Here is a 16,390-nt window from a genome sequence, read left to right as displayed (position 1 = left end):
CAGCCGTGTGTAATCAGTGTGCTATCAGCATGTTATCTGTGTGCCATCATCTGTGCCATCTATGTGCCATCAGTGTGTCATTTGTGTGCCATCAGTGTGTCATCCATGTCTCATCAGTGGGTCATCCATGTGCCATCTATGTGCCATCAGTGTGTCATCCGTGTGCCATCAGTGTCATCCGTGTGCAACCATTGTGTCATCCTTGTGCTATCAGTGTGTCATCCATGCCATCTATGTGCCATCAGTGTGCCATCCTTGTGCCATCAGTGTGTTATTTGTGTGCCATCAGTGTGTCGTCCGTGTGGCATCAGTGTGTCATCTGAGTGCCATCAGTGTATCGTCTGTGTGCCATCAGTGTGTCATCTGTGTGACATCAGTGTGTCATCCACGTGTCCTCTGTGTCATCCGTGTGCCATCTGTGTGTCATCCGTGTGCCATCAGTGTCTCATACGTGTTTTTCTGAGAATGGATAAAGGAATTAAATCACAAACCAGAACAGATGACAAGGTTAATACAAGTTTATGGATCGGTAAGATCCATAAACTTGTATTAACCTTGTCATCTGTTCTGCTGGAAAAAAATGGACATGTCTCTGTGTGATTCACATGAACACATGGTCCGTGTGGAAACATGGACAAGTGAAGATCCCCTTAGGTTATAATGAGTACATGTGGTATCTGAGGGGGCCTAACTAACTAAATTAGTACAAACTGCTTCATTTGAGTAACTAAATTAGCTTTTTGACTACGTACAAAGAACTTTTAGTTTAAAGGGATGTTATTATAAAAACAAGCTATCACCTCTTGACAGGATAGGTGATTATTTCTAGATCAATATCTGTCTAACATCTGAGACCCTTGATGCCTTACTGATTGCTAGAACGAGGGACTTTAGTCCTTTAAGTTGAGCATGGACACTGTCATTCTATTAATTCCTTATGGGGCTCCTGGAGATAGCCAAGTACAGCGACTCCCAGCAATCTAAGGCCCGCTTCACACGTCCATGAAAAACGTTAGTGTTTTGCACGACCATGTTGGTAGTGCGTATGGTCCATCCGTGTGCGTAATTTTGGCACAAAAGTTTTCACCATGTGCTGTTCGTGATAGCCCATGGAGACCAGTAACTTTTGACTCACCTGTCCCCAACGCTGCTGTCTCCAGCGCTGCTGCCAGGTCCGTGGTGCAGTGAATATTCATGAGCATAATGAGCGGACCCAAAAGCATGTGGCAGCAGCGTCGAAGACCACAATGCTGCAGACAGGTGAGTATAGAAAATCATTTTCTTTCAAAGACACATGTTTTGTCTGGTACGTGTTACATTGATGTCACATGGATCACATCAGTGTGTGGTCCGTGTGACATCAATGCTGCTCAAGAAATACGGACTTGTCTCTGTGCAGAACACGTGGACACGCATGTGCTCCATATGGCCACACAGTCCTTGTGAAAACACTGATGTGTGTGCAGACCCATTGATTTTAATGGGTCTGCATATGTCGGTAATTCAGGCACATATGAAAACAGACATCATACGTAGTGGAACCACTGACATGTAAAGGGGGCCTAAAAGTTATCAATGTATGCTAAATGTAATACCTATGTTTGTACTCACCTGATCCCCATTCTGGGGCACATTGGTAACCCAACCTACTCAGCCCACCATGTCCACAATTGGAGTTCACAAAGAAATGCCCTGTCATGAGAAGTAGGGTGGTAGATCCTGGCACAAGCTTTAACCTTGTTAACTCTGTGAAAACTTCGGAAATCAGTCATATGTTTACTTTACACAGCAAACAACACTATCTGTAGTATATGGGCTTGGTTCTAGAGAAAGATATAAATTGCCATTTGCACTAGCTTTGCTCGGGGGTTCAGTGTCGCTGAATATACAGAAGATGAAGGCATTGCTTATAATCCTACTGTGCGCAGCTATTGTCCAAGGGATTGTACGGTGAGTGGTCTCTCTGCAAGTCTGATATATTGTGGTAGAAACAAGAAAGTTTCCAAAGTGTTATGTGCATCTGTCTATCTGTGTCTGTCTGTCCTGTCTGTGTCTATCTGTGTCTGACTGTTTCTCTGTGTCTGTCTGTCTGCCTGTGTCTATCTTTATCTACCTGTGTTTGTGTCTATCTGTCTATCTGTCTTTGTATGTCTGTGTTTATCTGTCTGTGTCTGGCTGTATTTGTCAGTGTCTGGCTGTCTGTATCTGTCTGTGTTTATCTGTGTCTATCTGTCTGTGCCTGTCTATTTTTTTGTCTGTGTCTCTCTGTGTCTGTCTGTCTGTGTCTAGCTCTCTGTGTCTGTCTGTCTGTGTTTGTATCTGTCTGTGTTTATCTTTGTCTGTTTGTCTGTGTCTCTCTGTGTCTGTCTGTGTATCTCTCTGTGTCTTTCTGTCTGTGTCTGTCTGTCTCTCTATCTCTGTCTCTCTCTGTCTATCTGTATTTGTCTGTGTCTATCTGTCTGTGTATCTGTATAATAATATATAGACAGATATTATACTGTATATTGACACTCATTAGAAGGGGATATCCACATATAGACTTCAATGATACATAAAATATAAGTCACAAAAGTCAGACTAGTGACGAGGTAGTGAGGGTGAATTGATGCTGCAGTATTTGCTAGAAAAATGTCTGTGGTAGAAAGTCAGTTCCATTTATCTAAATTGGGTCCTTTTTGTGGCAAACATGTATTTTGCAAGTTCCCTTCAGATAAATAGAACAGTCATGAAAATTTCTGCAACATGGTAAAATGTTTTGTGTGTAACGCCACCATACAGCATATAAATTGCAGATTTGTGAGCCAAAAATCCACAGCGTAACAAAATATTAGCAAAGGGAGTAAAACAAATAGTCCAGTATCCAGGGAGCTCTTCATAAAAACGTCCATTTTTATTTAAACCTTATTAAAATCTCCGTTGAGCCCTGGCGTTCAGTCCACCCAACATGTTTTGGACGCATCAGTCCTTCCTCTATGTGAATTTTAAAATGAATTATAATATAGTTGAATGCTGGACTATCTGACTTTCCAGTTTGTTGTCGCCCTGTGATGCATATTTCAAATCCACTGTTAAGTCAATTCTTTCTATGGCTTCTTTTAATGCATAGGGTGAAATCTGCAGCAAAATTGCAACAAACTCGGGCTACACATATGCAACTGAATCCACAGTGGATTTTTTTTTCATGCCAATTGTGCAACTATTGACATTCCACCAACTTGGGTGGTTGCAATTTTTTAGGTTAAGGCGGGCTTTGCACGTTGCGACATCGCAAGCCGATGCTGCGATGTCGCATGCGATAGACCCCGCCCCCGTCGCAGGTACGATATATTGTGATAGCTGGCGTAGCGAAAATTATCGTTACGCCAGCTTCACATGCACTCACCTGCCCTGCGACCGTCGCTCTGGCCGGCGACCTGCCTCCTTGTTAAGGGGGCGGGTCGTGCGGCGTCACTGCGACATCACACGGCAGGCAACCAATCGTAGCGGAAGGGCGGAGATGAGCGGGATGTAAACATCCCGTCCACCTCCTTCCTTCCGCATATTCTACGGAAGACGCGGTGACTCCGGTAGGAGATGTTCCTCGCTCCTGCGGCTTCATACATAGCGATGTGTGCTGCCGCAGGAGCGAGGAACAACATCGGACCGTCGCGTCAGCGTAATTATGGATTACGCCGACGCTGCACTGATGATACGATTACGACGCTTTTGCGCTCGTTAATCGTATCATCTAGGCTTTACACACTACGATGTCGCATGCGATGCCGGATGTGCGTCACTTTCAATTTGACCCCACCGACATCGCACCTGCGATGTCGTAGTGTGCAAAGCCCGCCTAAGAGTTGATGGTTGACGTTTCCATTACTATGATCTACTAATATGTTGAGTGACTTTAAGGATTAAGAGCTGGGAATTGAGCTTTCTTGTAAAACATTCCAGAAGAATGGCCCTGTCATTAGACTCATTTCATTTGCAGTATAGAAGCTCATCAGACTTGTTTTTTTCGCTTACTGGACTTTTCCCACGAACAACGTTCATTTTTAAAGTTGATTTGAATCAATAGATCTTAGAATAATAATAATTTATACAACTGGATGTATTTTTAAAAAAATGTTCCTATGCTGTGATAATCTTATAAATGTGCCCCTGCTATGTACTGTGTAATAACTGTGTCTGACTGTACAGGTGTGGCACCCCTGAGTATATCAGGGTGCCACAGGGAACTGTGTCCTTTCACCCAGGGTGCAGGGCCTACCCTCCATGGTTCCAGGTTCCTAAGAAACTGGTGTCACTACCATCAGCACCACAAATCCCAACCACACCTCACATCATGACCTGTCAGACACACCAGTGGGTTGATCTAGCTGGAATAGGGCCACCCACCTAGGGGTCAGGCAGACTGGTGGGAGGGAGGAAGTGATCAGAGTAGTGAGAGCTCTCAAGGAGTGACAAGCTGGAGTGGTAGATCACGGTGAGCTAGACCGAGGTTGGGTCGCAAACAGTGGTATGGGACCAGAGGAGTCGGGGACCGGTGGCAGTGACATTGGAAAAGGGTGTGACAGACATAGTCTAGGAGGACTGTCGGCATCAGAAACCCAGTCAGGAACCGATTCAACGTCCTGATAATTAACCTGGGAGGGAGAGTATCTTTATGAACTTCCCTAAGAGGTCAGAAATTGAAGGCATCATCACAATGTGGGGGATAGGGTTTTCCAAGTAAAGCAACCCATTGAAATCCTAAGTGCCAGCCATCAAGAGCACAGCTACATTACATATAGTGAGCGGGGCCCTAACAGCTTCACGCCAAGAGGCCACAACAGACGACTAAAATTGTACATGGTGGTAGGCTCCGGATTACCAAGTGACACCGGTGGGAGTGGACATCTGGACAGGCTCTCTGTAGTGACCGTGATGCACAGAGACTTTGGTTTACCTTCAGTGTGAGTGTCTACTTTCTAATCCTCATCCAGCACCATGACTACCACAGTGAGTACCCTGGATCACTGCACCCTGCGCTCCCAAATACCAACCAATACCCCAGAGGCCAGGGCCTTCCCTACCTGCGGAGGGACTGACACCTTGCTGCTCCACACCATCTGCCCCGGTACTCCTTCCAGCAGCGGCGGTACTCTCATTACCGCAACCCGCAGGTGGCGTCACAAACTTCTACCCTGTAAATATCCCCTTTTCAAGGATCGGCGTGTTTGCCGAGCCCGGGTCCGGACCCCTCGAGCCACAACCACCCCGGATCCGAACACCCCGGTCTGCGCTGGGGCGGCACAGATAGATCCATTACACAGGACTATCATCTGATCATAACACAGCTCCTGGGCCAGGGAGGAAGTAATAAAGTATGCAAACATTACAGCTTGGGATCGCAAATTATTCTTTCTATGAGGTAAAATATTTTTTTTTAAAACAGGCAAGGAAATGATTTACCTCATAAAAGGAATCAGATACGATCTCATGTTGTGCTATCTGTATACTCACTTTTGTTTCCTCCACGGCCTAGAACCTGAGGTATGATCACACCATGTCTCTATACAGTCAGACTCGGCCATTACACAGTACACAGCAGGGACACAAATATAAGATTACCTCAGCACAGGAACATTTATTTAAAGGGAACCTGTCAGGTCCCTTATGTACTCTAACCTACAAGCAGGGTGATGGAGATCCCGCGCGTGCGCACTTGCCTTCTTATTCGGGTGTTTGCTTGTCGGTTTCACAAGTGCACTGCGCATGATCAAAAGACTTCTGCGGTCCCCACCATGCACAGAGCGCGTCTAAAGCCAGCAAGTAAACATCCGGATAAGAAGGCTGCGCGAATGAGATGTGCGCATGCGCGGGATCTCCAGGAGCTGACGGTGACATCACTCATGTAAATGGTATCACGCCCACAGGGTCGTGATACCACGGAAAGCATGCAAACGCCCACGGGGGGAAGCGACGCCCGGGAGACTTCACCCTCTGTTTATTTACATAGGGAATATGTAAGTTGTAAAACTTTTTTTATAAACTCATATTACACAATATTACAACACAGGTATGGGTAGGAAGGGGTTTCTAGGCCACACATCACCTTGCTTGTAGGTTAGAACGCATATGGGACCTGACAGGTTCCCTTTAAACCTATCCAATTGTATAAATTATTATTATTCTAAGATCTATTAATTAAAATGAACTTTGAAATTAATTTTGTTTGTGGGAAAACCCCTTTAAGGCCGGATTCACATGAACGTATCTCACAGTCTATATATGGACCATAATGCCCATACTTACCGCTGGTCTCCTGACCAAAACTTACAGCCTCATATGTGTCTATAAAGCTATATCATTGGGTTCTGGAGACCCATGGTCAGTCAGGCTGATGCGTTCCATATATTGACTATGAAGTGGGTGTTTCCTAGACAGACAACACATGAACCCATACAGCTTCATTGATCAAGTTAGACATCCATGAGAAAAACTGACCCATGAGTGACATCATGGAATGTCCGTTTTTCAGGTCAGATTCGGCCATTAATGTCTATTGCAATCCATACAAAATAAATGAAGTACACAAGACATCGATTTTATACCAATTTTCCATCAATTTCATCTGTTTTTAAATGATCCATTGCTTGTTGTCAATGAATAAAATAAGTTAAGTCTGCTTCAGTTTTTAACGAAGGATAAGAAAACAACTAGATGTAACATGCATCCAAAATGGAAGCAAAATGGATGACATGGGAGAAAAATGGTCAGTTTTTGATAGTTGCAAAAATGGAAAGTGATGTGTGAATGTTGCCTTAATTTGTCCCTTGTATGGGTATCCCCAATGTATAGTAAAGATGACATACTACCAGTGTTTTAACATATTTATTCTCCACAATAGAATACCTCTAAAGCGGCAGAAGTCATTGAGAAAAACTCTCAGGGAAAAGGGGCGCCTCTCTGATGTATGGTCACGCCGGGAATTTGAGCTACTGCAATCGTGCAATAACCCAGAGACTGCCACTGAGCCCCTTTATAATTACTTTGATGTATGTATCCTCCGCCTTTCTTTCAATATAGTATTGAATAGAAAAAGGGCAATGTTATTGTTGTGTATGCACCATACTGTGTATATTCTGTCATATTTAAATTTTTGAAAATGAAAAAAAAAATTGTACAAATGGGAAAATCCCCACCAAGTACTGTTTCATCTGAGTGAATCTTACAATAAAAAACTGGATCAATTAAGTCATATAAGGAATATCTGTAAAATACCAATGTAACAAAGATGTGTTCCAGCTAAATAGAAACTCTGATTTCTCTCTTTTTCTCAGGTGGAATATTTTGGACAGATTTCTATTGGATCACCTCCTCAGGTGTTCACTGTGATCTTTGATACTGGCTCCTCCAACTTGTGGGTTCCATCTGTATACTGCACAAGTCAAGCATGCCGTAAGAATGCATATCAACCTAATATTACATACAGTCATGGCCAAAAGTGTTGGTCCACTTGGAATTGTTCAAGAAAATGAAGTTTTCTCCCAGAAATTATTGCAATAACACATGTTTTGTCATACACATGTATTCCTTTGTATTGGAACAGCACAAAAATAGGCAAATTGGACATCATTTCACACAAAAAAAAACAAAATGGGCTGGACCAAATTTTTTGCACCTTTCCAAACTTATGGCTAAACAATTTTGTTTCAAGCATGTGATGCTTGTTCAAACTCACCTGTGGCAATTAACAGGTGTGGGCAATATGAAAATCACACCTGAAACCAGATAAAAAGGGGTGAAGTTAACTCAATCTTTGCATTGGATGTCTCTGTGTGACACATTGCTATAGAGAACAGAAAAAGGAGAAGAGAACTGTCTGAAGATTTTAGAACCAATTGAGAATTGTTGAAAAATATCAACAATCTCAAGGTCACAAGTCCATCTTTAGAGATCTTGATGTTCCTTTGTCCACAGTGCACAACATTATCAAGAACTTTACAACCCATGACATGGACGGCAGAGAAAAATTGATGAAAGGTTGCAATGCAGGATACTCCGGATGGGGGATAAGCAGCCCCAATCAAGCTCCAAAGGAATTCAAACTGTCTTGCAGTCTCAGGGTGCATCAATGTCAGCACTAACTATCTGCCAACATTTGGATGAAATTAATCGCTATGGCAGGAGACCCAGGAGGACCCCACTGCTGAAACAGAGACATAAACAAGCTAGACTGCAGTTTGACATAATAATCCTGAGTAAGTCAAAATCCTTCTGGAAAAGCATCTTGTAGACAGATGAGACGAAGGTAGAGCTTTTTGGTAAAGCACATCATTCTATTGTTTACAGAATATGAACTGAGGCCTACAAAGTAAAAAATAAATTACCTACACTTAAATATGTTGGATTTTCACAGATGTTTTGTGGTTGTTTTGCTGCCTCTGGCACGGCAGGGGTGCCTTGACTCTGTGTAAGGCATCATGAAATCTGAAGATTACAAAAGGATTTGGGGTCATAATGTAGTGCCCTGTGTTAGACAGCTGTGTTTGTGTCCTAGGTCATGGGTCTTCCAGTAGAACAATAAACATACTTCAAGAAGCCCCCAGAAACGGATGGAAACAAAACACTGGAGAGTTCTGAAGTGGCAGCAATGAGTCCAGATCTAAATCCCATTGATCATCTGTAGAGAGATCTTAAAATTGCTGTAAAGAGAAGGATCCTTCAAATTTGAGAGACCTGGAGCAGTTTGCAAAAGAAGAGTGGTCCAATATTCCAGTTGAGAGATGTAAGAAGCTTGTTGATGGCTATGGGAAATGACTGATTGCAGTTATTTATTTCAAAGAGTGTGAAACCAAATATTAAGTTGAGGGTGCCAAGAATTTTGTCCTGCTCATTTTTGAAGTTTTGTGTTAAATTATGTCCAATTTGACTTTTTTTTTATTTTCAATTTTTTATGTTCTTCCAATACACACAAAGGAAATAAACGTGCATATGACAAAACATGTAATTATATAATGAGCTTCAAAAAAGAAGGAATGGCGGCAACCCACTGGTAGATATAAAATGGCAAATTCATTGCACAAACTGCGGCATAGTTACAGCAAACACGGGGAGGTGGGGAGTGCAGGAGCGCCGTTCATTCGGCGCTCCTGCACTCCCCCCTCCCCGTGTTTGCTGTAACTATGCCGCAGTTTGTGCAATAAATTTGCCATTTCATATCTACCAGTGGGTTGCCGCCATTCCTTCTTTTTTGAAGCTCTTTTTGGATCCTCATCTTCTGGCAGAGTACCACGGAGTTCGGCTGGAGGTCCGTGTTCCACGTGAAAACCACAGATCAGTGAGTACACACCTGGGCTTGCAGTGCCTAGCTTTCTTTCCTTTTGACTACATGTAATTATATAATTTTCTGGGAGAAATACTTCATTTTCTGGAACAATTTCAAGGGCGCCAAAACTTTCAACCATGACTGTTTGACTACACATGTGCCTAAAATACAAGGATAGAAATTTCAGAGGAATTATCCTATTTAGCCACTAATGAGTTCCAAATTATAATTCCTCCATAGCAGATAGAAGTAGTACTTCTAATCAAAAAAGCATAGATCAAATAATGCAATGGTGTAAAATAGAAAGTAGAGGCATATTGAGATACAATATAAACCCAATGCAGTTTATGAATGCTATTAATGGATCTATCTAACACTGATTCATAATTCTTGGATGAGGTCTATAGGCTACCTGTGGAATTGCGCCCCATATTTGATCACAAAAGGTACCTATGCACACTAGAGCAAAGTCAGCTGAATCCATTAATTTCAGCTAGAACAGACATGATAATGGGCACCTTTCCACTCTATCTGATGATTTTGATCCTTTTTCCCATAGGAGTAAAAAATGACCCATTACTTGCTAAAAATTGAGTCAAATATCTAATAAAAATCCCTGAGCGCCTCTGATTCTGCCACTCTTTTCTATTTAGCACTGCTTGACTCTATTGCAGAGGTAGTCACATTTGTTGATTTTGGTGCAAAATATGAGAAATTTCTGCTTGCAGTCCAACAGGGCATCTTTTCAGAGCCTTTTGTGAGAGGTGGGGGATTACTTTCTCCCCTTTCTCCTAGATGTTGCCAATCACAGTTTGGCAGCGAGCTGTGAATGGCATCTGGGAGGGAAGTGTGAAAGTGCACGTCCACAGAAAAGACTCTGAGAAGTGCCCAGTACACCTGCAAGCAGAAATTTCACATACTACGCTCCAAAACCAATAAGTATAGATATCTGTGCAATGAAGCGAAACAGAGCAAAATGGAAGGATCAATAGAATCAAGTAAGCTCAGGAATTTTAGATGTTTAGCTACATTTTTTCGAGCAAGTGATAGGACATCTTTAAGCATTGCCTCTCCCCTTTCAGAGCACATGCATCCTTAGCCTTTAAGTTCTTTTAACCATATAGTTATTGCATTATAGGCATTGTTAACAAAAACAATAACTTTGAAAAAGCAATAATTAAAAAAAAAAAAAATCTATACTTTTTACACAGTTGAACACTCCAGGTTCAAGCCAAGTCAGTCTTCCACCTATAAAACAGATGGTCAACCTTTCTTTATCCAGTATGGAACTGGCAACTTAACAGGAATATTAGGAGTTGATCAAGTTACTGTAAGTATCTCAAAAGTATACATTTCTGGAATCTTGAACACTTTGATACTTCTGAGTACTTAAAGAGGATGTTCAGGAAAATTAAAATAATCTGCACCAACCTTGCCTATGGCTGTGACAGGTACTGCAGTTCAAGCCCAATTAGTTGAATTGGAATGAGCTACAGTACCAGGTCATGGACAATGGTGGCGATATTTCTAGAAAAGAAGACACTTTTTTAACCTCCTGTATATTCCCTTAAAACAGAAATATTATCTTAATATTATGTACTATCCCCTGTAAACCAGGTCAATCAGGAGATTTTTTTGCCATGCCATCCCATACCGGAGACCAAAATTGTACTTCATAGTCCAAGTGTGGTCGCACCAGTGACTTGTATAGGAGTAAAACTATGTTCTTCTCATGAGCATATATGCGTCTTTTAATGCATCTCATTATTTTATTAGCCTTGACAGCAGCTGCCCGACATTGTTCACTAAATTTGAATTTTCCGTCCACTCATACACTCAATTCTTTTCTGTGACAGTTTTACCCAGTGTTTTATAATTGAGTACATAGTTATACACTGTATTTCCTCTACCCAAGTGCATGACCTTACATTTATCCACATTAAACTTCAATTGCCATTTCAAAGCCCGAGCCTCCTGCCTACCCATATCCCTCTGCAACATTAAATTATCTCAATCTGTATTAATTACTTTGCATAGTTTAGTATCATCTCAATATATTGAAATTCTCCTTTCAATGCACCCTACAAGGTCATTAATAAATATGTTAAAAAGAAGATGGCCCAATACCGATCCTTGTGGTATACCACCAATTCACACAAAAACGAATCAGAGAACAAGTTGTAAAAGGTAAATCTTTATTGAAGCCAAAGTAAAATTAAATAGAAAGCAAGGGGTGTAATTAGAAGACAGTGCACAAGGTGGCGTACCTGAGCGGTGAAGGAAAAATCATAGTGTCCGGTTGATAAACAATAAAGCTCAATACAGCCTCAGAGAAAATACCCAACACACAGAAATCAGTCAGAGTATACAACCCCGTGGTGGGTGGAAAAACCCAGAGTGACATGTATATAAAGAGAAGTATGAAAACAGAGATCACTTTACTCACCGCTGAGATGACGCCAGGTCCCGCCTACGCACGTTTCGGCACTAGCCTTCGTCAGGGGTTGTATACTCTGACTGATTTCTGTGTGTTGGGTATTTTCCCTGAGGCTGTATTGAGCTTCATTGTTCATCAACCAGACACTATGATTTTTCCTTCACTGCTCAGGTACGCCACCTTGTGCACTGTCTTGTAATTACACCACTTGCTTTCTATTTAATTTTACTTTGGCTTCAATAAAGATTTACCTTTTACAACTTGTTCTCTGATTCGTTTTTGTGTGAATTGGTGGTATATCAACCCTTGAATCAGCTGTATATCCATTTATTATAACCATGGTGTGGTGGTACTATCTTTCCTTTTGATTGACCACTGAAACTTCTCCTTCTGGTTATTAATTGATTTTGGTTGAAAATTTGTTTGGTCGATCCTTGTGGTACCCCACTGTTAACTGTGACTCAGTCCAAGTGTGTTCCATTAATAACTACCCTTTGTTTCCTATCATTGAGCCAGTTCTTAACTCAGCTACACATATTTTGCCCTATTCCCATTAATCTCATTTTATGTATCAACCTTTTGTATGGCACTGTATCAAACGTCTTTGAAAAATCCATATAGACAATATAGACTGCACTTCCCAGGTCCAGTCTGGAACTTACCTCCTCATAGAAGCTGATCAAATTAGTTTGACAGGACTGATTCCTCATAAACCCATGTTGATACTAGGTTATGAGGTTATTCATCTTGAGATACTCCAAGATGGTATCTCTTAGGAAAGAAACCCTCAAGGATTTTACCCACAGTAGAGGTTAAACTTACCGGCCTATAAATACCAGGCTCAGATTTTGTCCCCTTTTTGAATATAGACAACACATTTGCTATACGCCAAATGAATACAAATGCTAAAGCGATAATTCCCAACGATCTAAATGGGCAGGGTCATCAGATGATTTATACATCTCCTAGAAGGACCAACTCAAAATATAAATACTAAGAGTATATTTCCTAAAACGTTCAGTTAGACAAAAAAAAAACTATACACAATAAACATTGCTCTCTTTCCTATGGTATAGGTTGCATGTGCAATGAAAGTGACAAGTGACATATACTAGATAGAAGCCATATACCACATGGGAATGTCAAATGTAAACAACATTAAACCTATAGTTATGACACATGAAGGAAGAAAAACTAGTTTTACCAAAATAGATACCATACAATATGGACCACCCCATTGTTTAATGACCATACCAATCCAACGTCTACCCTATTTACACCTCTATGATTTAGCTATTGTCACTATGTATAGTGTTTACATACTGGCCACCTGTTTCTTCCACATCTAATCTATATCTTTTATCTTTCAGGTTCAGGGAATAACTGTGCAGAATCAGATTTTTGCAGAAAGTGTGTCGGAGCCTGGAAGCACTTTCGAAGATGCAAATTTTGATGGAATTTTGGGTCTGGCGTACCCTTCCCTTGCGGTGGATGGTTGCACACCGGTGTTTGACAATATGATTGCGCAGAATGAAGTGGAGCAGCCAGTATTCGGTGTCTACATGAGCAGGTACCAGCAGCAGCTCTAGGAGGACATTATTGTGGTCCTATTTGTTGCGGACGGGAGCCGGGTCGCTGCAGGGGCTGCTCGGATCCGGGTTCGTTACTGCGGCTCGAGTGGTAGCCGGACCCAGGCTCGTACAGCAGTCAATCCTCATAACCGTAGAAAAGGGGGGTATTTACAGGGGAGAGAGTTTTTGTCAGTGACGCCACCCGTGGGTTGTGGTGAGAGTTGGTAGCACCGCCGCTGCCTAGTGATGGGATGCCCGGGGCTGATGGAGCAGGGCAGGTGGATAGAATCTCCTCCACGGGTAGGGGAATTGTAGTCCCGGGGCCCGGAGGAGTACGGGAGCAATGAATGCTGAGGATGACGTGAAGGGTTGGACCGGGGATGGATGGTGAACTCACAGTTCAAAGAATTGCACACAAAGTCCAGTGGTAAACCAAATTGCCAGTGACCGGTCGCCTCTGGCGGGTGTATTTGGTCCCACACCCGGGTGTAGCAAACAGGGGTCCCTTCCTCCTGCACTCAGTGTTTGTGTCTTCAATGGGACAACTCTGCTTGGAACGGGGAAGTCCACTCCCGTTACGGTGTATGTTGGGAGCTGTGGCCCACAAAATCTGACAATTGGGATCTCTGTTGGTTCTTACGGACACCCTATCCCCCGCGTTGGGCTTCTGTTTTGCTCTCTGGGCTTACGGTGGAACAAGGCCTGAAACCTTGCCCCTGGCTGGTTAATTAACAAGGGGCTTGCAACCTTCCTCTTCCAGGCACCCCGACTGTGCATGGCCTCCGGACCGGATTCACGCTGTCGGCACCGGCGGGCTACAACCCTGCCCCAGACCACTTTAGGTCTCCCGTGACCGTATCTCCGTCACCTGTGGTCCTGCTTGCCGTCTGCCACCTAGTCTGGCAGTCCAGGGACCCCTACCTCTGACTCCGCTGTCTCTCCACACTCCTCTCTCTTCAGCTGTCAGAACTCAACTCCCACTTTAACTTCAACTTACTTATTCCCTCCCCGACACCTCAGGACCCCTGGGTGAGCACTCCCATCCACCTGGTCCCGCCCACTGGTGTGTCCCTATTGCCATGGGGGGTGACTAGGCTTTACTAGCTGTGTGGTGCACCTGGGTGTGGGTTTTGTGTTGGACTGCCAAGGAGGATGGAGTATTGTAAATGAGTGATTTGTACAACTTCTGTGACTACCTGGTTTTGCCAGGGCGTCACATATTCACGTCACATTTTTGGTTAATATTTATTGTGTAGGCTGGGAAAGATTATAACTTATGTACTTTTGGGCATTATTTCAGTAACGGACTAAATCACTGTTCCTTTAGCCTCCATCTGACTGACATACATCAGTATACCCAAAAAACCCCGAAAAAAATAAAGAATCATCCACCTTTATTAATGGGTGACACAACTTTGGAATGGTGGGGAACAGAAGTGAAGTGGCCGCGGGTAAGACCGCGGCTGAGTTCCCATAATCTGTGCCAACAAAATCCCCACGCTCAGATTTTATGCAAGGGTACATTTCGTTACTGGTAAACATCTCAATGACACATGCAGCTGGCTTAGCAGCACACATAACCAGAGTTTGCTATCCGTGTCTCTAACTTCGGACACCCGGCACAGAACACAAAAAAACAGCAATGATAAACAAGAATTCTGTCCCTGACTTGCCCTATGGGTTATATTACCAGTCCAAAACACAAGGAGGGAGGGCTCCCACGTAGCAGGCCTGGTCTCCGGGTAAACAGCGGCGACTCCAAGGGAGAGAGATGGAAGATCTTCAGCCCTCTCAACAGAGGACTAGCTTACAGTCTCTTGGTATGGAGGAAGGAGACGGTCTGGAGGTCCCTTGAGTCCAGTATCACGTCTGCAGCAGTTCTGGCAATCCCTCACACTTTAGCGATGAGGGCAGTCCGAGGCAGGTCTGTTCAGGTCCAGCTAAAGTAGTTCAGTGTCCTTTTCCCGCACTTTTACTTCCTGTACAACAAGTGCCTGAGGGAGGGGATTAGATTTTACAGCGTCCACCCCTCGAGCAGTTTCAGTACTTGTCCACAAGGTGGCAGCACCATCCTGTGTAATGTCAGTCTCCACGTCCATTTTAATCACAAAACAGTCAGAGCTGCTCGCCTCGTTACAGAAGAACAAGAAAAACTGTTCCAGAATAAGAGAAGCAGCATCAATTGGGGGAAGTGAAAAAATCAGCCATCTGCACTGTCCCATTGAATAATATTGGTCTGATTGCTGTCCGTTTTTTTCACAGATAGCACTCAGACCAAAATTATGGTTGTAGGAACGAGCCCTGACAGTGACCAATTGACCAATGGACCAATGGCTGCTCAAAAGAAGAAAATAATTTTGACAATTGGCGTTTATAAATGGGCACTTATTTAGGCACAGCAAGATGTGAAAATACAGCCCTGCACTCAATAAATGCCCTTCCCTGTGTCTGGATGGACTCATCATGGGATCCAGCTGTGGGCCTGTTGTTTTAAGTAGTAAGATATCTTCAGGAGATGGAGTGGCAGTCTGGGGGCCTATGAATGTTTTTCTTCTGGACAGTATCTGAACCAGGAATATTTGTACCCCACTGTCACTGTACACAGAAGGCACAATGTAACTAAACATCCCAAAGGGGGATTAGAGAAATTCTAGGTGTGTGAACTGGTGCTGAGGACACTGCTACACAATACTGTTGGACTAGTAAATCACCAAAGCTCCCAACCATCCCGCTGTCCCAGCAGTCACTGTTCTTGTGCCAGCTTCTCCTACTCTCACTGCAGTGCATAAACTAAATATTCTCCTCCTGTTTCACAAGACTAAAGCTTGTAAACTCATTGTATGCAGTAGCTTTACCATTAAGCCACTACCTGAGAGTTTTTTAGGATATTTGCAGGGCCGTATTTACCGTTAGGCACCCGTGGTCCCATGCCTAGGGCGTAAGGATGCAGGGGGCAACACCTTCTAGCAGTAAAAAAAAAATTTTTTTTTTACACATTCATTAAATCCGCTGTATTTTCGGAGGGGGGAGGGGGGGAGGCGCACCTTTATTTATTTGTATCCGCGTCAATTAAGACGCGAATGCAGA

At 43.1% G+C, this 16,390-nt stretch overlaps 1 protein-coding gene across 1 annotated transcript in view; it reads left to right on the top strand.

Annotated features, from left to right (window-relative positions):
• The first annotated feature begins 1,880 nt into the window (after positions 1 to 1,880).
• The window catches only part of CTSE (cathepsin E), a 59,377-nt gene continuing 44,867 nt past the window's right edge, over positions 1,881 to 16,390 (top strand). The window contains exons 1-5 of the mRNA XM_075335704.1: positions 1,881 to 1,950; positions 6,875 to 7,022; positions 7,308 to 7,425; positions 10,507 to 10,625; positions 13,103 to 13,302. Of these exons, the coding sequence (XP_075191819.1) occupies positions 1,895 to 1,950; positions 6,875 to 7,022; positions 7,308 to 7,425; positions 10,507 to 10,625; positions 13,103 to 13,302 (641 nt within the window). The 5' untranslated portion in view covers positions 1,881 to 1,894. The remainder of the gene's footprint in view (positions 1,951 to 6,874; positions 7,023 to 7,307; positions 7,426 to 10,506; positions 10,626 to 13,102; positions 13,303 to 16,390) is intronic.

The sequence above is a fragment of the Anomaloglossus baeobatrachus genome, chromosome 2, assembly GCF_048569485.1.
Source record: "Anomaloglossus baeobatrachus isolate aAnoBae1 chromosome 2, aAnoBae1.hap1, whole genome shotgun sequence".
Taxonomy (NCBI): Eukaryota; Metazoa; Chordata; class Amphibia; order Anura; family Aromobatidae; genus Anomaloglossus; species Anomaloglossus baeobatrachus.
This window is presented reverse-complemented; position numbering and strand designations above follow the sequence as displayed.